The sequence below is a fragment of the Tursiops truncatus genome, chromosome 1, assembly GCF_011762595.2.
Source record: "Tursiops truncatus isolate mTurTru1 chromosome 1, mTurTru1.mat.Y, whole genome shotgun sequence".
Lineage (NCBI taxonomy): Eukaryota > Metazoa > Chordata > Mammalia > Artiodactyla > Delphinidae > Tursiops > Tursiops truncatus.
In genome coordinates, this window is record NC_047034.1 from 131,452,335 (window position 1) to 131,474,299 (window position 21,965).

At 36.0% G+C, this 21,965-nt stretch overlaps 1 protein-coding gene across 9 annotated transcripts in view; it reads left to right on the forward strand.

Annotated features, from left to right (window-relative positions):
* TM2D1 (TM2 domain containing 1) overlaps positions 1-21,965 on the forward strand; it is a 139,948-nt gene that overhangs the window by 25,246 nt on the left and 92,737 nt on the right. For 6 of the 9 annotated variants that reach the window (XM_073789086.1, XM_073789079.1, XM_019942352.3 and 3 more), the window contains one exon: positions 12,186-12,259. In XM_073789086.1, coding sequence (XP_073645187.1) covers positions 12,186-12,259 — 74 coding nt within the window. Of the gene's footprint in view, positions 1-12,185; positions 12,260-12,617; positions 12,715-21,488; positions 21,582-21,965 lie in introns of all 9 variants that reach the window. The other 3 variants (XR_004528770.2, XR_012324541.1, XR_012324540.1) reach the window with 3 other exon arrangements.

A 21,965-nucleotide genomic window follows, 5' to 3' on the forward strand; every position in this document is an offset into this window, starting at 1 on the left:
ATCTCTGTTGGAGTATAATTGCTTTACAGTGGTGTGTTACTTTCTGCTGTATAACAAAGTGAATCAGCTATGTGCATACGTATATCCTCATATCCCCTCCCTCTTGTGTCTCCCTTCCACCCTCCCTATCTCACCACTCTAGGTGGTCACAAAGCACTGAGATGATCTCCGTGTGCTATGCAGCTGCTTCCCACTAGCTATCTGTTTTACATTTGGTAGCGTATATATGTCAGTGCTACTCTCTCACTTTGTCCCAGCTTCCCCTTCCCCTTCCCTGTGTCCTCAAGTCCATTCTCTATGTCTGCATCTTTATTCCTGTCCTGACGCTAGGTTCTTCAGAACCATTTTTTTTTTTAGATTCCATATATATGTGTTAGCATACGGTATTTGTTTTTCTCTTTCTGACTTAACTCACTCTGTATGACAGACTCTAGGTCCATCCACCTCACTACAGATAACTCAATTTCTTTTCTTTTTATGCTTGAGTAATTTTCCATTGTATATATGTGCCACATCTTCTTTATCCATTCATCTGTCCATGAACACTTAGGTTGCTTCCATGTCCTGGCTATTGTAAATAGTGCTACAGTGAACATTGTGGCACATGTCTCTTTTTGAATTGTGGTTTTCTCAGGGCATCTGCCCAGTAGTGGGATTGCTGGGTCAATGGTAGTTCTATTTTTAGTTTTTTAAGGAACCTCCATACTGTTCTTCGTAGTGGCTGTATCAATTTACATTCCCACCAACAGTGCAAGAGGGTTCCTTTTTCTCCACAACCTCTCCAGCATTTATTGTTTGTAGATTTTTTGGTGATGGCCATTCTGACCAGTGTGAGGTGATACCTCACTGTAGTTTTGATTTGCATTTCTCTAATGATTAGTAATGTCAAGCATCTTTTCATGTGTTTGTTGGCAATCTGTATATCTTCTTTGGAGAAATGTCTATTTAGGTCTTCTGCCCATTTTTGGATTGGGTTGTTTGGTTTTTCCATATTCAGCTGCATGAGCTGCTTATATATTTTGGAGATTAATCCTTTGTCAGTTACATTGTTTGCAAATATTTTCTCCAATTCTGAGGGTTGTCTTTTCATCTTGTTTGTGGTTTCCTTTGCTGGGCAAAAGCTTTTAAGTTTCATTAGGCCCATTTGTTTATTTTTGTTTTTATTTCCATTTCTCTAGGGTGTGGGTCAAAAAAGATCTTGATGTGGGCTTCCCTGGTGGCGCAGTGGTTGAGAGTCCACCTGCCGATACAGGGGACATGGGTTCGTGACCCGGTCCGGGAAGATGCCGCAGAGCGGCTGGGCCCGTGAGCCATGGCTGCTGAGCCTGTGCGTCCGGAGCCTGTGCTCCGCAACGGGAGAGGCCACAATAGTGAGAGGCCCGTGTACCGAAAAAAAAAAAAAAAGGTCTTGCTGTGATTTATGTCATAGAGTGTTCTTCCTATGTTTTCCTCTAAGAGTTTTATAGTGTCTGGCCTTACATTTAGGTCTTTAATCCATTTTGAGTTTATTTTTGTGTATGGTGTAAGGAAGTGTTCTAGTTTCATTCTTTTACATGTAACTGTGCAGTTTTCCCAGTACTACTTATTGAAGGGGCTGTCTTTTCTCCATTGTATATTCTTGCCTCCTTTATCAAAGATAAGGTGACCATATATACGTGGGATTATCTCTGGGTTTCTATCCTGTTCCATTGATTTCTATTTCTGTTTTTGTGCCAGTACCATACTGTCTTGATTACTGTAGCTTTGTAATATAGTCTGAAGTCAGGAAGCCTGATTCCTCCAGCTCCATTTTTCTTCCTCAAGATTGCTTTGTCTATTCGGGGTCTTTTGTGTTTCCATACAAATTGTGAAATTTTTTGTTCTTGTTCTGTGAAAAATGCCAGTGGTAGTTTGATGGGGAGGACATTGAATGTGTAGACTGCTTTGAGTAGTATAGTCATTTTCACAATGTTGATTCTTCCAATCCAAGAACATGGTATATCTCTCCATCTGTTTGTATCATCTTTAATCTCTTTCATCAATGTCTTACAGTTTTCTGCATACAGGTCTTCTGTCTCCTTAGGTAGGTTTATTCCTAGGTATTTTATTCTTTTTGTTGCACAGGTAAATGGGAGTGTTTCCTTAATTTCTCTTTCAGATTTTTCATCATTAGTGTATAGGAATGCAACAGATTTCTGTGCATTAATTTTGTATCCTGCTACTTTACCAAATTCATTGATTAGCTCTAGTAGTTTTCTGGTAGCATCTTTAGGATTCTCTATGTATAGTATCATGTCATATGCAAAGTGACAGTTTTACTTCTTTTCCGATTTGGATTCCTTTTATTTCTTTTTCTTCTCTGATTGCTGTGGCTGAGACTTCCAAAATTATGTTGAATAATAGCGGTGAGAGTGGACAACCTTGTCTTGTTCCTGATCTTAGAGGAAATGCTTTCAGTTTTTCACCATTGAGATTGATGTTGGCTGTGGGTTTGTCATATATGGCCTTTCTTAATGTTGAGGTGGGTTCCCTTTATGCCTTCTTTCTGGAGAGTTTTTGTCATAAATGAGTTTTGAATTTTGTCAAAAGCATTTTCTACATCTATTGAGATGATCATATGGTTTTTATCCTCCAATTTGTTAATATGGTTTATCACATTAATTGACTTGCGTATATTGAAGAATCCTTGCATTCCTGAGATAAACCCCAGTTGATCGTGGTATAGGATCCTTTTAATGTGCTGTTGGATTCTGTTTGCTAGTATTTTGTTGAGGATTTTTGCATCTATGTTCATCAGAGATAGTGGCCTGTAGTTTTCTTTTTTTGTGACGTCCTTGTCTGGCTTTGGTATCAGGGTGATGGTGGCCTCGTAGAATGTGTTTGGGAGTGTTCCTCCCTCTGCTATATTTTGGAAGAGTTTGAGAAGGATAGGTGTTAGCGCTTCTCTAAATGTTTGATAGAATTCACCTGTGAAGCTATCTGGTCCTGGGCTTTTGTTTGTTGGAAGCTTTTTAATCACATTTTCAATTTCAGTTCTTGTGACTGGTTTGTTTTTATTTTCTGTTTCTTCCTGGTTCAGTCTCGGAAGGTTGTGCTTTTCTAAGAATTTGTCCATTTCTTCCAGATTGTCCATTTTATCGGCATATAGTTGCTTGTAGTAATGTCTCATGGTCCTTTGTGTTTCTGCAGTGTCAGTTGTTACTTCTCCATTTTCATTTCTACTTCCATTGATTTGTCTTCTCTCTTTTTTCTTGATGAGTTTGGCTAATGTTTTATCAATTTTGTTTATCTTCTCAAAGAGCTAGCTTTTAGTTTTATTGATCTTTGCTACTGTTTCCTTCATTTCTTTTTCATTTACTTCTGATCTGATCTTTATGATTTCTTTCCTTCTAACTTTGGGGGTTTTTTGTTCTTCTTTCTCTAATTGCTTTAGGTGTAAGGTTATGTTGTTTATTTGAGATGTTTCTTCTTTCTTGAGGTAGGATTGTATTTCTATAAACTTCCCCTTAGAACTGCTTTTGCCGCATCCCATAGGTTTTGGGTCATTGTGTTTTCATTGTCATTTGTTTCTAGGTATTTTTTTGATTTCTTCAGTGATCTCTTGGTTATTTAGTAGCATGTTGTTTAGCCTCCATTTGTTTGTATTTCTTATAGTTTTTTTCCTGTAATTGATATCTAGTCTCATAGCACTGTGGTCAGAAAAGATACTTGATACGATTTCAATTATCTTAAATTTACCGAGGCTTGATTTGTGGCCCAAGATATGGTCTATCCTGGAGAATGTTCCATGAGCACTTGAGAAGAAAGTGTATTCTGTTGTTTTTGGATGGAATGTCCTATAAATATCAATTAAGTCCATCTGTTTAATGTGTCATTTAAAGCTTGTGTTTCCTTATTTATTTTCATTTTGGATGATCTGTCCTTTGGTGAAAATAGGGTGTTAAAATCCCCTACTATGATTGTTAGTGTCGATTTCCCCTTTTATGGCTGTTAGCATTTGCCTTATGTATTGAGGTGCTCCTGTGTTGGGTGTGTAAATATTTACAATTGTTATATCTTCTTGGATTGACCCCTTGATCATTATGTAGTGTCCTTCTTTGTCTCTTGTAATAGTCTTTATTTTGAAGTCTATTTTGTCTGATATGAGACTTGCTACTCCAGCTTTCTTTGATTTCTATTTGCATGGAATATCTTTTTCCATCCCCTCACTTTTAGTCTGTATGTGTCCCTAGGTCTGAAGTGGGTCTCTTGTAGACAGCATATATATGGGTCTTGTTTTTGTATCCCTTCAGCAAGCCTGTGTCTTTTGGTTGGAGCATTTAATCCATTCACGTTGAAGGTAATTATCGATATGTATGTTCCTATGACCATTTTCTTAATTGTTTTGGGGATTTTTGGGTAGGTCCTTTTCTTCTCTTGTGTTTCCCACTTAGAGAAGTTCCTTTAGCATTTGTTGTAGAGCTGGTTTGGTGGTGCTGAATTCTCTTAGCTTTTGCTTGTCTGTAAAGCCTTTGATTTCTGCATCGAATCTGAATGAGATCCTTGTGGGGTAGAGTAATCTTGGTTGTAGGTTCTTACCTTTCATCACTTTAAGTATATCATGCCACTCCCTTCTGGCTTGTAGAGTTTCTGCTGAGAAATCAGCTCTTAACCGTATGGGAGTTCCATTGTATGTTATTTGTTATTTTTCCCTTGCTGCTTTCAATAATTTTTCTTTGTCTTTAATTTTTGCCAATTTGATTACTATGTGTCTCGTCGTGTTTCTCCTTGGATTTATCCTGTATGGGATTCACTGCGCTTCCTGGACTTGGGTGGCTATTTCCTTTCCCATGTTAGGGAAGTTTTCGACTATAATCTCTTCAAATATTTTCTCGTACCATTTCTTTTTCTCTTCTTCTTCTGGGACCCATATAAGTCGAATGTTGTTGCATTTAATGTTGTCCCAGAGGTCTCTGAGACTGTCCTCAATTCCTTTCATTCTTTTTTCTTTATACTGCTCCCTGGCAGTTATTTCCATTATTTTATCTCCCAGCTCACTTATCCATTCTTCTGCCTCAGTTATTCTGTTATTGATTCCTTCTAGAGCATTTTTAATTTCAGTAATTGTGTTGTTCATCATTGTTTGTTTGCTCTTTAGTTCTTCTAGATCCTTGTTAAATGTTTCTTTTATTTTCTCCATTCTGTTTCCGAGATTTTGGCCCATCTTTACTGTCATTACTCTGAATTCTTTTTCAGGTAGGTTGCGTATTTTGTCTTCATTTATTTGGTTTTGTAGGTTTTTGCCTTGCTCCTTCGTCTGTGACATATTTGTTGTCATTTCATACTTTTTTTAATGGGTGGTGCTGTATTCCTGTCTTCCTGGTTGCATGGCCTGAGACGTACAGCACTGGAGCTTGCTGACAGTTGGATAGAGCCAGGTCTTGTTGCTGAGATGAGGACCTCCGGTAGGCCTCACTCTGATTGATATTCTCTGGTGTCTTAGATTCTCTGTTATTCCAGCAATTTGGACTCGGAGCTCCCACCACAGGAGCTCAGGCCTGACCTCCAGCCTGGGAACCAAGATCCCGCAAGCTTTGTGGCATGGTTAAAAAAATAAATAAATGAAAAAGAAAGAAAAAAAGGAGCAGTATAATATCAAAGAATAAAAAACAAAATGAAATTAGAAAGATAAAATATATATTAGCAAAATAAAACTATAATTGAAACAACAAATTAAAAGCACAACAGAAAAAGAAAGAAAAAAAAGGGTGGGGTGGGGAAATAAGCCAAAAAGAGAGAACAATAACAAAGTATAAAGGATAAAATAAAATTAGAAAAATAAAAGATTTATTATGAAAAATAAAAATATAAAAGAATCAACAACAGTGAATCAACAAGGTAAAACAGACCCCAGTCCGGTCACTGGGGTTCCTCCAGTCCCCTTAGGTTTCCGTGGTCCCCCACCAGTGCCTGGTAGGTGCCCTAGATGTGAGGAGGCACGAATTCCACGTCCTCCTAGTACACCACCTTGACACCGCCCCTTTATAGATAGCTTTTTAAAATCCTTTTCGATACCATTTATGATCACTGGAATTTTATAAGAACCAAATAAATAATGCAGATATGATGAAGCTTGCTCTTAAGTAATTTCTTTTTTTTTCTTTTTTTTTAACTGAAGTATAGTTGATTTACAATGTTTCAGATGTACAGCAACGTGATTCAGTCATTTATATATGTATATGTATAAATATATATGTAATTTTTTCTTTTAAAGATTCTTTTCCATTATAGGTTATTACAAGATATTGAATATAGTTCCCTATGCTATACAGTAGGTTTCTTTTTAAGTAATTCAGTGTTGAATGTGATACTTTGTTATATAAATTTTACTTTAGGATTAAGTAAGGGAAATGTGTTGAGGGTGAGATTAAATTAAATTTGATAAGATCCAAACATTCCTTTAAGAAAAATTTTCTTTCTAGGTATTTCAAATTTCTTTTTAGCCCAGAACTATTACTTTATGTATAGCTTTATTTCCTTTAATTGACTTCTTATTCCAGTGCTGCTTTAGCTGGAAGCCTTTTTTCACCATGAAGCCTTATTTTTCTAATATTCCATCTTGTGTTTTTAACCATGTTAACATCTGTGATTTTTTTTTTTTTTTTTTTGCGGTACGTGGGCCTCTCACTGTTGTGGCCTCTCCCGTTGCGGAGCACAGGCTCCGGACGCGCAGGCTCAGCAGCCATGGCTCATGGGCCTAGCCACTCCGCAGCATGTGGGATCTTCCCGGACTGGGGCAAGAACCCGCATCTCCTGCATTGGCAGGCGGACTCTCAACCACTGCACCACCAGGGAAGCCCTGTGATTTTTTTAATATGCAGTAACTGGTATATTATGTTTTGTCCATTGTAGCATTAAAAGATTATGGATTCTCAAAGATAATAGCTCTTTTGGAGCAGTTAATGGGGGAGAGATACTCTTTTCATAGTGGTATTACTTTTAAGTGTAAATGTTTTCTTATTACGAGAATAACAAAATGTTGCATGTTTTTAAGCCCCAAACGTATAAATCTTTGGTTATATTATTATTGTTTTCTTTTTGAGTTTGGAGTTACTAGTTTGCACTGGCATATTATATCCACAGATTGTAGGACAAATAAAGGTAAAGGGATTTGTAGGTTAAACTCTTCTAAGATTTGAAAGCTCTCCTTTATAGTTATAGATACAAAAAGAATAGTGATAACTAATTACCAAATCGTTATAGAATGCTTGGGATTTGGCAAACAGCAACTTCAGTATGAAATAATCATCTGCATTCTCTAACATAGTTATACAGAAACAAAAGTATTTGCAAGATTCAACCTGCAATAAAACAAAAAATACCAAAATTTTTTAGAATACCAAAAATGAATCTCTGTTCTTTTTATTTTATACCCAAATAAATTCTTTTATTGAATTTGTGTACTGTTTTTTTTTCTTTTTATTTTTTTCGGTACGCAGGCCTCTCACTGTTGTGGCCTCTCCCGTTGCGGAGCACAGGCTCCGGACGCGCAGGCTCAGCAGCCATGGCTCATGGGCCCAGCCGCTCCGCGGCACGTGGGATCTTCCTGGACCGGGGCACGAATCCGTGTCCCCTGCATCAGCAGGCGGACTCTCAACCACTGCGCCACCAGGGAAGCCCTGAATTTGTGTACTTTTAAATGTAAAGTTTAAGTTACTGAAGTATAAATAAAGTACACTAAAAACATGAGGTTTATTAATGTCATCTGGCAGCAGAATCTTTTTGGAAAAATATATCTACAATAGTAATGGTTCAAGATAAAAATGGATCCTTCTTGATTGGAAACATTGTTAATTGGAATTTGAAAACAATCTCTAAAATCTAAATATAATATTTCTTTCCACAATAAGATAAGTAAATAGGGTCTGTACGAAGAGCCCTAACAATTTTTACTTGGACAAAGTCAGTCTACTTTTGGTAGTTCACTAATACCTCCCCAACTTTTAAAAACTGGTATTGGTGCTCAAAATAATGAAATCTGTAAGAGTAACGGTTTGCATTGTTTTTTGCCGAAAGCTTGGCCTCTGTGCACCGGTGCCAAATTGAATCTTGGAGACAGAGTTTTGGGTGAAGTAGAACAGAATAGCTTTATTGCTTTGCCAGCCAAAGGGGGACACAGTGGGCTCCTGCAGTGGAAAACTATGTGTCCCAACCCAGGAGGATTTGATGAGGTGTTTTATAGCAATAGTTCGAGGGTGGGGTTGCTGACAAAATTAGGGTGTGTACAGGGCCTGCACTTCTCTAATCTGGTCTCAGATAATCTTGATGAGCTTCTCTGGTTCCTGGCCTCAGGTAGTTTCTTGGCTGCTCCTCCCTTGATTAGCAACTGTTTGAGTCTGCCCTTTGGAACTCAGAGAGGATCATGGAGACTGGATCCTCTTCCCTACAAACAAGAAAACGGGGGACAGAAAGACTTCTGTGCCCAGGGGCCCCACAGGGTTCTGATCGTTTTCAGTTTTAATAAATGCTGTTTAGAATGTATGCTACTTTGTGTTTTTCAAGTTACTCAGTGTTTGTTTACAAATAAGATAATTTACTATTGATATATTTTATTCCTTCAGTAGCCATATTGACTAGGCACAGAAATGACACAGCCCTGACTTCAAGTTGCTTGTGGAAGGAAGGATATAGGGGAAGTCAGACAAATAAATATATAATAAATCATACCATGGGATATGTGCTCTGCTGAAAGTTAAGGGCAGGGTGCTAGGGAGTATCTAGGGATGGCATTAAATTCATCCTGGGAGCATTAGAGAAAACTTTCCAGAAGTTTTAAGAAAGACTATTAGAAGTTAGCTAGGGGGCTTCCCTGGTGGCGCAGTGGTTGAGAGTCCGCCTGCCGATGCGGGGGACACGGGTTCGTGTCCCGGTCTGGGAAGGTCCCACATGCCGCGGAGCGGCTGGGCCCGTGAGCCATGGCCACTGAGCCTGCGCGTCTGGAGTCTGTGCTCCGCAACGGGAGAGGCCGCAGCAGTGAGAGGCCCAAAAAGAGTTAGCTAGATGATTGGGAATAGTGGGGGGCAGCAGAGGAGGCAAGGCAGAAGACAGCATAGCACATATAAATGCAGGTATGAGAGCACAGCCCATTGGAAGAGAACTTCGGGTAGTTTGACTGTAACACAGACAGAAGGAATTTGCAAGAGGAGGCTAGGTTAGATGATGCTACTGTAAATGATGTGGGTTTATGCTATATAAATTTCTCAATTATAATAATAATTGTAATATAGTAGAAATAGTGGTAGCACAAGTAGCAGCTGGGCTAACATTTATCATATGTTTGCCATGTACTATTCTAAGTTTTTACTTTGACTCATTATCTCTTAAAGTGCACATATTTAAAATGTACAGTTTTATAAGTTAGACATGTATACACCTGTGAAACAACCACCATGATCAAGATAATGACCATATCTGTCACTCCCCAAAGTGTCCTCATGCCTATTTGTAATCCCTGCCTCTTGGCCCTCCTTGTCCTGCTTTTTCCCAAGCAAGCACTCACCTGCTTTCCATCATTGATTAGTTTGCAGATTCCTTAAATGCTTAAATATCATCTTGGATCTGTTCTATAGTTTCTGAAAAGTGTTACTCCAGGAGTAGGTAAAATTTACCAAAGTTCCAAATACATGTGTCTAACATTTTATCTAATATTTATCTAATATTTTATCTGAACAGGAACCTGTCGTGTTCAATCTTCTGAAACATCCTTACAGAAGGGGTTTAGCAACTGAATATCTAGACTTTAATTGACTCACATCTTTCTCTGTTTTGTGTGTTATCGTTACTTTGCCAGTAAATATACTTCTATATCATTGTTTTAAAATGACTTCATAGTATTTTCTCCTATTGTTAGGTCTATCTTAATTTCTTGAGACAATTTCTCCCTGTTAGATACTTAGATTGTTTCTAATTTTTTGATAGTCTTACAGCAGATATTTATTAAACTCTTACTTTCTGTCACGTACTGTTCCAGGAATTGACTTGAATAAGACAGATAAGAACCCTGCCTTTAAGAGTTTACATGGCATAGGAAGAAAGAGAATGAATGAACAAACCAATGAATGATTTCTGATCAGCACCATGACGGAAATAAATAGGGGAGATGTGATAACAGTGCTGGGGCTGCTACGGGGAGCAGCATGCTGGGTTACAAAGACTTCTCTGAAGAAGTAGCCTGAGATGAGAAGAGCTACAGGAAGAACATCACTGGAAGATGGGATGACAAGGGCAAAGGCTCTGACATGGTTACATTTTTTTCATAGAGTAGCAGTTCATTAAAGACAAACTTTTTTTGACCATTCTTAATATTCTTTTTGTAAACAAGTTGAAGGAAGGGAAACTGTGGTATTTCCAAAATGCTCTGTGAAGAGGGATACATTTCAGAAATAAAATAAGTGAGTGAATGGATATAGTACATATACTGAGTGAGTGGATAAAGTTCCTTGGGCAACTATAGTAAAATGCAATGAATGAAAAAAATAATTAAAGGAGTTGTTATGTAAGATAGTGGATAAAAAGTTAGGGGTCTTTAGGAGACAGAAAAGCTGAGAAAATTTATCTATTCAACAAATATTGAGCATCTACCATGTGCCAGGCAATGTTGTAGGTAATAAGGACACAGAATTGAACAAGACATATAAAAGACCCTCCCCTAACAGGGCTTCCATGAGACAGATAGTAAACAATATAAAATATTAGGTAGGTAATAAGTATTTTGAAGAAAACTAAGTGCATAATTTTATATAGTATCTATATTTTAAGTTTTAATATCATTTCCAACATGTGTTATCGCAGTACTTAAAACATTGTTCTACTGTATATCTAATACTAATAAGGGGTGGTGGGGTGGGTGGAAATCATCTAATTTACCTACATATTTCAGTCTTTTTTATGTATTTCCAAATGTGTGCAAGAGGTGATCTCATCCAGTCTTACAATTTTAGCTGATATATATTTGTAGTTGATGCTTAGAACTACCCTTTCACGAACAGTCTTGCTTCATACCATTTTTATATCTCAAATGGGATATCTGGAAAGCAGCTCAAGTTTAAATATAGAAGAGAGATTACTCATCCCACCCCCACCCCCAATCTGCCTCTTCTAATTTCATCATTATATTTTTGTGTTATATCATTGTATATGTCCTAGATTCTATGCTCTATTATCATTTATTTTAGTACCTTAACTTTAAGGTTGGAACCAAGGACAGGTGTATATAGCTCACAGAATTGCTGATTTTGACTATTGGGCTAATAAAAAACATAAGATGCTTAGGGAAAAAGTACAGTATAGGATAACTTCAAGATAATTGGGTTACTGATAGAATTTTGCTGTTTAACTACAAGATCAGTGTTTTTTTTCTGATTATTTTTTCTGTGCCTTGACAGTCTGTCTATTTGAACTTTCTACTGTAAATGCATATTAAAATTTGGATCCATAATGTATTAAGTCTAAATAAATAAATAAGGATTTTAAGACTAAAAGATGTGCTGTAACTCTGGTGTAATGAGATTTAAAGGTTTATTTTCTTAGAAGTTTTGTAAGATTACAAAACTTTTCTCTTAAGTTTTGTAAGATTACATTGAGTTTTTATTTCAGTTCTTATTATTTATTTAAGTGAATTAATTTTTTTTGGCTTTTCTATGTAGAGGGCCCTTTAAACTTTTCTCATATTTTTAGGTGAAGATTTGATTTTTTTTAATAGTGTTTATTTATTTTTACTTGTTGACAGTTTGCTTTATTTATTTATTTATTTATTTATTTATGGCTGTGTTGGGTCTTCGTCTCTGTGTGAGGGCTTTCTCTAGTTGTGGCAAGCGGGGGCCGCTCTTCATCGCGGTGCGCGGGCTTCTCGCTATCGCGGCCTCTCTTGTTGCAGAGCACGGGCTCCAGACACGCAGGCTCAGTAGTTGTGGCTCATGGGCCTAGTGCCCTGTGGCATGTGGGATCTTCCCAGACCAGGGCTGGAACCCGCGTCCCCTGCATTGGCAGGCAGATTCTCAACCACTGCGCCACCAGGGAAGCCCAAGATTTGATTTTTTTTAAGTGTTATTTTTATATTGTCGATATAAAGCATTTGTGTTATATGTAATGGTTTATTGGGAAATGGAAAAGTTTATTAATATTTATAAGACTTTCCAGGTTGTAAATGACTTTACCTTCTTTTCTAGGTTTGTTAAAGTTTTGCACTGTAGGATTTTGTGGAATTGGGAGCCTAATTGATTTCATTCTTATTTCAATGCAGGTAAGTTAGTTTCAATCTAGAAGATGAACTACTTTTACATTCAAATTTGCGTTCTGTGATATGTATGTTAGAAAGCAGTTAGGAATGCTTTTTCAATGTTTCTTCAGATGCTAGATCTAAAGGATCACGGCCATGTTTTCAAGTTGCATTTCCCAACCTGTGCCAATTAGCAGTTCTAAAAGACATAAGAGCTTCATTAACAAGGATTCTGTGCTCTAATATGATTTGTAAATGTGAGTTCAGCTGAGTTATAGAGATTTCTTTACTGGAGAACTCAGAATCTTTATAGTTTGTATTATGAATCTCTAAGTGGGATTGAGGTTATATTTCAGGCTTATTGTTTCTTTTCCTGTTACAGCCACATTGTCAATTACTATAATAGGATACTGATGGGAATCTGATATTTACATATGAATATGTGGAGGCAGAAACAAGATTTTTTTTGCACTGGACAGGTACTCTATACTAGCGTTCTCTTGGTTGCAAATTGTAGAAACTGAAATGCAGCTAGCTTAAGCCAAAAAGAGAAAAGGAATTTCTGGGCACTCTGTGGAAAATCTAGGAGAGGGGCTGGTCTCAGGCAAGACCCAATTCATATAATCAAATGATGTGTTCAGGACTCTCCTGCTCTTCATCTCTGCTTCTCTGTGTTAGCCTCGTTTTCTCCTGCTGCAGTGGTTTGTGAAATGCTCTTCTTACGCGTTTAAAAGTGCCACCAGATGTTTTCTATTAAATTATACTGAACTGGTTGTGGTTAACTCATGAGGATTCTTAAAGAGATGAATTTATCACAACAAATGTCACAAAACAGCATTTCAGTAAGCATTTATGGAGCACCTAATGTCTTCAGTAAATGTGTCAGTATGTATTTAGATTATCATCAGTTTTGCTCTTCTTTCTCAGTATTTCCACTCCTCAATTCAGTCTGCTTGATGTTATCCTTATGCTTTAAAAGAAAGTCAAAATCTAGATTTTTGGTAACATACTGTGAGGAGGGGACCATACTGTGAGGAGGAGGCAACATATGGACCAATAAGATATCAGAATTAAACAAGGAAAATATTTGGTTTTAAAGTTGGAATTTTCCTGTCTTTATTCATAAACATATGCCTAACCAAATATCCTGCCTTCTCTGACTGTGGTACAGGCAAGCAGGCATGAAGAGGCTAAGGTACTTGTGCACATATGCTTGGAAATGGGTTTCTCTGAGGATCCAAGGAATTTAATGTATTATTGGGATTCTTTGAGATATACAGAATTCCACATCTTTAAAACCCAACCATTTAGTTAATATTTCACACTACGTTCTTTCTTTGATGATGTCAGTGCTTTGTAGCTTTATTTATGTCAAATTACAGAGCTTATTTGATTCAGCCACTATTTTCTAGTACATGTATACCTAAACTTTTCAGAACTAATAGTTCTTAAAGATCTAGAATTGAGACTATTATATCAACAAATTATTGAGGTAGAATTAGAATGTTTGAATTTCTACAGTATATTTCCCTAAATAAGACATTTTAATAGGGATGGCTACCTTAGACTGCTTTCAGATTAGGGGAAAAATAAATCATTTTTCAAAAGTAGCCAAATAAGACATGTATCCTTATTCTACATGTTGTTTAATATACTTAACATGTGATGTTGACTACATTAATTTTAGAGAATTTTTTTCAGCCAAATAAGTTTTTACTATAAATATCATAAACTGTTAATATTTTTGTCCTAAATATATTTTTCAGTTTCTCATAAACCTTTTACATTCTATCATCTTTTTGTTTATTCTTCTTTCCTTACTCATTCTCTCCATCCCCAGTTTTTTTTTCTTTTTGCCATTAAATATTATTCCCCAGTGAGTTGCAATGTTTTTCTTTTGGGCTGTGATCCCAGAAACATATTGTGCATGAACTCAAGACCTATAAAAACATACTTTGCTTCACAGTGTTTATAACAAAAATCCAGGAAAATCCTCTTTAAAAAAATAGGCCTAGTTATTTCTTTTATATATATATATATATATATATATATTTTTTTTTTTTTTTTTTTTTTTTTTAACGGTACACAGGCCTCTCACTGTTGTGGCCTCTCCTGTTGCGGAGCACAGGCTCCGGACGCGCAGGCCCAGTGGCCATGGCTCCCGGGACCAGCTGCTCCGCGGCATGTGGGATCTTCCCGGACCGGGGCACGAACCCATGTTCCCTGCATTGGCAGGCGGACTCTCAACCACTGTGCCACCAGGAAAGCCCCTATAATTTTTTTCTAAATTTATTTATTTGTTCTTTTTGTTTTGTTTTGTTTTGGCTGCATTGGGTCTTTGTTGCTTCGCCGAGCTTTCTCTAGTTGTGGTGAGCAGGGACTGCTCTTCATTGCGGTGCGTGGCTTCTCATCGTCTTGGCTTCTCTTATTGAGGAGCACGGGCTCTAGAGCGCAGGCTCAGTAGTTGTGGCGCACGGGCTTAGTTGCTCCACGGCATGTGGGAATCTTCCTGGACTAGGGCTCGAATCCATGTCCCCTGCATTGACAGGCGGATTCTTAACCACTGCTCCACCAGGGAAGCTGTAGTTATTTCATCTTTGAACTGAAACAATATAAAGTGTAACACATATATTACTAAAGTAAGTAAGCTTTAAATGTAGCTGTATTTACTAAAAACACTTTCATGAATTTATCTGTTAGTAAACTTTTGAAGTTTCTTCTGTTTGTTTTTTGTTCTTAAAAAATATGCGGATGGCACTGTGTGAATGAATGGTATAAAACAATACATAGAATTAATTCTTTTGTGTTTTCAACAAAATCTAAATCAGTGATACATGGATAGCATACAGTTTTTCAATCATAGGCAACCATTGTATATAACTATATATAGTTGCTGTATATATAGTTATTCATAAGGCAGGTCTGAAGATTTTAAAATACTCATTGTTTTGTGCTTATATTTATATATATCATGAAGGATAGATTAGATAATTTGGTCTTTTATCAGAAAAAATATGAGAATATTTGATTTCATTTAAATCTCTTTTCTCAGTCACACAATGAATAGTTTTAATTATACCAAAACAATTGATGTGTATTCCACCAACAAAAAGGAAAGAAAATTGATTGTGTTCAGTGGAGACAAGACAGCCACAAATCAGAAACATGAAGATGGGTACGGGGAAAATGGAAATATGCATTGGAATGTAGAAAGTTTTTGAAGGAAGTATGTCAGGGTTCTTCGTGACAATTTTAAAAAATTCTATGCATTGTGGAAGAAATTACTTTTATTTTCATTCCTATTAACATTGCAGACACAACATTGTAAAACAACTATACCCCAATTTAAAAAAAAAAATTGCAGAGTAGATTCCTTAAAGAACTAATAACTATATAAGCAGCAAAATACACAAAGCAATGTAATCTCCAAGACATTTTTTAAATTTTATAAATAAATTTATTAAATATCTCATTAGTTTGGCATTTAATATATGTAACTCATTTTAGCCCTGGGTTATATACTGCTTTTGTATTTTTTTTTAACTTTTACACACCAGGTTTGATTTTTCACACATAAATTTCTTGAGAAAAAAAGATTTTTATTAATCTCCTGTAGCACTAATAGTATGCTCAACATAGAGTATGCTCTCAAAATTTTGCTGATTTAAGCTGAATGCAGTATACCTTGTGAAAAGTGTGGCTTTGTGCCAATTACAGGGAAGATGAGAGGCTGAAAATCATAGTTTAAAAAAAATGATTGCTCTTCTTTAGGGCTTTAAAGTTCTAAATTTCATGGGTCACTTGAGAGGTAATGAACAAAAATAAAAGTTGGTATGATAAAGTAGAAATAGGTATAAGTTGGGGTCCTTGCCCTAAAGGAACTTAGAATCTTACCCTCCCCAAAGTGGTGTGAGAATAACATCCCACTTATAATCAGAAATATGTCCTTTGGAACTGCAAGCTGAAAATAAAAAGTTATCTTGATTTTATCTTGTTTAACTTCTTGAATTTTACTAAAAATTTTAAAAGCCTAGGCTTTTCAGTTTAGAGCATAAATAAGGCTCAGGTTAATAGGTTCACTTCTGTGTAAGCCAGTTTGTTTTGTCAAAGGCATATCCTATGCCCTTGCTCCGTGAAATACATGCCATTGATCAAAAGTACTAAACATGTAATCACCCTAAATCTATTTCCATTACTGGAAAAGTTGGTCAAAGTCCTTGATAGTTCACTAGGTGTAGGACAGCAATATATAAAAACTAGATATCAAGTCTTTCAAATAGTTCTCTGTATTATTTATTTAACCCTGGTGTGATTTACTGGGGAAATGAACTGGAAAACGGAGGGGAATGATAATTTGGGTAGTCTCTGCTTTGTCACATCATCTCAATTAAGTATCAGTAGATTTCACTTAGTTCACTTACCTGTGGGCGGATTTTTATTTAGTGAATTAAAGGAATGTTCAAAAAACAAAGTAGTCCTGAAACTGAGCCCAGCGCTGTGTTTTCCTGAGGAGATATGATGCTGAATCCTATTCATTTCTTGAGGAATGATGTTTATATTGGTCATTAAGGATTAATACTAACCAGTCTTTAAATCAGATGAAGTCAGGGGATCTGAATATGTAACTTCTGGCATTGTGTGGGAATTTTGGTGCTTAATTAAAATGTGACAAATTAGATGTTTTTAATGGTTTTATGTTAAAATTAACGACATACAGAAGTCAGCTCTGGACACAAACATGTAATTTGACTTTTAAGAGAATATGAATTTACTTCTTTGGGGAACTGGGGTGGACACAGGTTGCATCATTATCCTCTAATTGGAGGCAGCTGTGTCATTTTACTTTTTACCAAGTCTTCAGGAGATATGATCTTGCATTCTTTTTAATTTAATATTTGCATTCTTTATATGAAGAAACTCATAAGTGGATTAGATAGAAAAATGGTACATTGATAGAGTTGCATAAAATGTTAGCTTTTGCCCTTCACTCCTGAATTCACTCATAACGTTTTAAATGTATAAGATATTTGAGTTACGTAAGCAGTCTGACTTCAACAACAAGGCAGTGCCAGTAAATGAGGGATCACATCTGTTGATAAAGTTTAGGTGTTAAAGTAGTTACTGGTAACCATCTTTTTTCCTTTAATTTATTGTTACTAGAGTGATACTTAAATATATACAAACAAAAATACATTTTCCACTAACAAAATCAAAAGTTTATATATTACAAACAAAACTACAACACTGTTAAAGTTCAAATAAGGTAAGCTCTTTTTTGTGTGGTAAAGTATATATACAATACAAAATTTGCCATTTTAACCTTTTTTAAGTATACAGTTCATTGGCATTAATTACATTCAGAATGTTGTGCAACTGTCACCACTACTTCGAAAACTTTTTCATCACCCAAAACAGAAACTCTGTACCAATTAGGCAGTAACTCCCTATTTTGCTCTCCCCCAGTCCCTGGTAACCTCTAATCTACTCTGTCCTGGAGAATTTGCCTACTTTATAGATATTTCATATAGTTGGAATCATACAATATTTGTCTTTTTATGTCTGGTTTATTTCACTTTGCATAATGTTTTCAAGGTTCATTGATATTGTGGCATGTTTCAGAATTTCATTCCTTTTTATGGATGAATAATAATGTTCCACTGTATGTATGTACCACGTTTCTTTTATCCATTCATCTGTTGATGGACACTTGGGCTGTTTGCCCGTTTTGGCTATTGTAATAATGCTGCTATGAATATTTGTGTATAAGTATCTGTTTAAGCCCCTGTTCAATTCTTTGGGGTATGTATCTAGGAGAAGAAAACTTTTACAGAAAGCTAATTGAAGAAAATATTTTCATGACCTTAGATGGGTTAAGTCTTCTTAACCAAGATCTCAAAAACATAAACCATAAAGAAAAAAAAATCATTGAATTTGATACATTAAAATTAAGAAATTCTTTTCTAAAAAGAATATCATAGGCCAAGTTAACAGTTAATAGACTGAGTTAAAGAATACTAGCAACAGGAATTGATATGTGGAATATACAAATCAACAAGAAAATGATAGGGAACTTAATAGTTAAATGAGCGCCATAAACTAAAGATGATTCACAAAATCACCCAAATAACTAATGTGTAAATAAAGAGACTTCTGGGCACTTACCCCAAAATACTCATACTCCTGTCCACAAGGGGACATTGTACAAATATGTCTCTTATAGCACTGTTTGTGGTAGCAGGAAGTTGGAATTAACCTAGATGTGTACACTAATTGGAGAATGGATGTATCTTCTGTAACACTAGGCAACAATTACAGGCACTTTCTTAGATGTACATACAGCTACATGGAAATGTCTTAAAATCTTAGTGTACTGTGAAAATCGTTTGAAATTGAACAAGATCCACAACAGTATCACTTGGATAAATTTAAAATGCATGTTTATTCAAAGAACATCACATGTTTTTCAAGAATAAATATGTTTCCAAGTCATATACCCAGTTAAGTATATGCCCATTATTTGTGTGGTGCCTGTGGGTGGGTGAGTGGGATTATGGAGAATTATAGTGGAGATCAAAGATTAAGAACAGGAAAACAGGAAATTTGATGATCACTGCTTAACATTCTTGACTTTAATGTGTACTTCTAAAGTTTTCTGATTTACTTTTCTTGCTATAGACTTTGCACCTATAGAAAAGCCTACTCCTTTAAGTAAACAATTCAAGATTTTTTGCATTTAGGCTGCAAATAAAATTTCATGGTGAAAACAATCAGAAATGAGAGGAAAGGAGAAATTAAATTTCATCCAGTTCCTCCAAACCACCACCAACCATCTTCACAGAACAAAGGTGTGGTAGGACAAAAGATACGTCAAATCCCTGGAACCTGTGAATATTATCTTACTTGGAAAAAGGGTCTTTGCAGATGTGATTAAATTAAGTATCTTGATATGAAGAGATTATTCTAGATTATCTGGATGGGCCCTAAATCCAATGACAAGTATCCTTATAGGAGACAAAAGATTAGACACAAACACCCACACAGAAAACAAGGTGGTGTGAAGACAAAGGCAGAGATTGGGGTGATGTGGCCATAAGCCAAGCAATGCCAAAGGAGCACCTTAGAATGGATTCTCCCCTAGAGTCTCTGTAGGTCATATGACTGCACTGATAACCTTGATTCTAGACTTCTGGCATCCAAAACTGTGAGAGTAAATTTCTAGTTTTAATCCACTAAATTTGTGGTAATTTGTTACAGTAGCTGCAGGAAACTAATGTAGACAAATATGAAGTTGTTTTCTTGTGGTTTTAGGGCTTCTCACACAAGAGATGTTGACACCCTTTGTACGAAATAGCTTCCCACAATGTAGTGGCCCTCCTGTTTTCCCTCTTGAAGACCTGTGGTAACCTCTTGGTCCATTAATTGTTAAGTGGTCTTTCTTTTCCCAATAGATTTCAAAAAATCTGCCCTAGCTTATCAAACAAATACTTCATGCTATAGAATTTGGCTTCAGGCTATTTCGTAGGAGAGAAATAAACACATAATTTTAGGTTTCATACTCTATTGTCAATGAACAAGTGGACATAGGCATATTTAACTGAGTAAAATATTTCTCAGTATGAGATATTTTTTTAAATTTGTAGTTTTATATTTAACAGTACAATAATATACTTGTAATAATTTATATATCGTATATTAACGCATATATGTGGAACCTAGAAAAATGGTACAGATGAACCGGTTTGCAGGGCAGAAATAGAGACACAGATGTAGAGAACAAACATATGGACACCAATGGGAGAAAGTGGGGGGAGTGGGGGTGGTGGTGTGATGAATTGGGAGACTGGGATTGACATGTATATACTGATGTATATAAAATTGATGACTAATAAGAACCTGCTGTATAAAAAATAAATAAAATAAAATTCAAAAATAAAGTAATTTATAACTGGCACTGTATTATACATAAGTGTATAATATAGATGCTTAAAAACAGGTTTAATTTTTAATTTTGGTGAGGGAATATGGACTTAAATAATTGAAACCTTTACAGCTGATAGTTTTCTTAAAAATTAAGTAGGGAGAGCAGTTTCTTCTTTGCTGGGATAGTTGATAGAAAAGGATGTTGACAATACCTTGTAGAGTTGTTTGCATTTAAATATCAGTCAAACAAGATATAAAATTTAAAAGTACCATACAGATTCGTTTATTCTATTCCTCAATTTACAGCTAAGAAAAATGGAGATCCAGAGAGGATTAATCCTACAACCAGTTATCGACAGTTTTCTCTTCAAGATTTCCTTTCTGTCTAATGCTTTACCACACTGACTTAATTTGGTTGTCTTTGGAGCAGGTCTTCAAATTGTTTTAGCAGAGAATAGCAACTAGTGCTATGCTTTGGTGATCTGGCAGTGGTGTGTAGGAGGCATTGAAGACAAGTGCATTATCTGGAGTTTTGGCTATGAGTAACAGAAACCTCAATTTAAATTGGCTTTAATAACGTGATAGTTTATTATATTATATACCAAGGATCTGCAGATATGGTAGTTCTAAGATTTGTTAATTTAGAGTTTAAAGACAAAGTGAAAGATCCAAATTCATTATTCCCTCCTTCCCTTCCTTCTCTCCCTCCTTTCCTTCCTTCTCTCCCTCCTTTCTTCCCTTCTTCCTTCCTTCTCTTTGCCATCTTCAGTTCCTTTGGTTAGCACCACTTGCTATGTAGTTACTTTCAGAGGCGGAAAAACATCTCTTTTTCTCACACACATATCTTCTTAAAAGCAGATAAGCCTCCCATTGAACTTGTCTCATAGATTATTATCTCATTGGTGATTGATTACATGCCCAGGCTGAACCAAACCCGTGGAAAGAGGATGGAATTACCACCATAGAACTAGGTGTTGAGGAGCCAGAATTACATAATTTGAGGGGAAAGAAATGCTGTAATAAGATTGCTAAATTAGATACAAAATTGGATCATGTATTAATAGGTAATTAAACTATAATCTTTGGGGCTATTTTCTCTACAGGACAGGGGAAACAAGACTAAAAGGACACCGTATCATTTTTCTATATGTTAACTGGTAATGTGACAAGATTGTAAATCATCTGGGTCCTAATCAATTTTTAGTTAAATAGTTCTGTTTCCTGAGAGTCAAATGAGCTGCAGGTGGGCTTATTAGAAATGCATGATATTAAAAGGCCATCCAATCTTATATTTTCCTTATTTCCAACTTCTGAATACTTTTTTTTTCAACAGGGATAAGTGAGATTGTCAGAGGAGATGGCATAGGAAGAAAAAAATAATAGGACAAAAGGCCCAGTTCCAATCTGTGCACATATTCCAAATTAGGCAAGTTTTTACCATATGACTTAACTTACTTCTACTGGCTGGGCTTTCCTTTTTCTTTGTTTCCTTTATATGGTCTCAAAACATGTAAATTCTAGTCATCCATTCTTTTCTTTCTTTGCTTAATACTCATAGTAGTTTCGTCTGTGACGTTACCATTAAAAAGGTTTTAATTTATACTTAAATTAATAAATAACATTCATAAATGCCAAGACAAAGCAATTTGATCTTCGGAGGAAATCCCCAAGTGCATGACAGCACCTAGCATGGTATCTAGAACATAAGCGCTTTGTAAGTGTTATTTGAACATTAACATTTATAGTTCACTAGAATAAACTCCCTGTTGGCAGATTGTATCTTATTCCCTGTTCTGTGTGTAATGCCTAG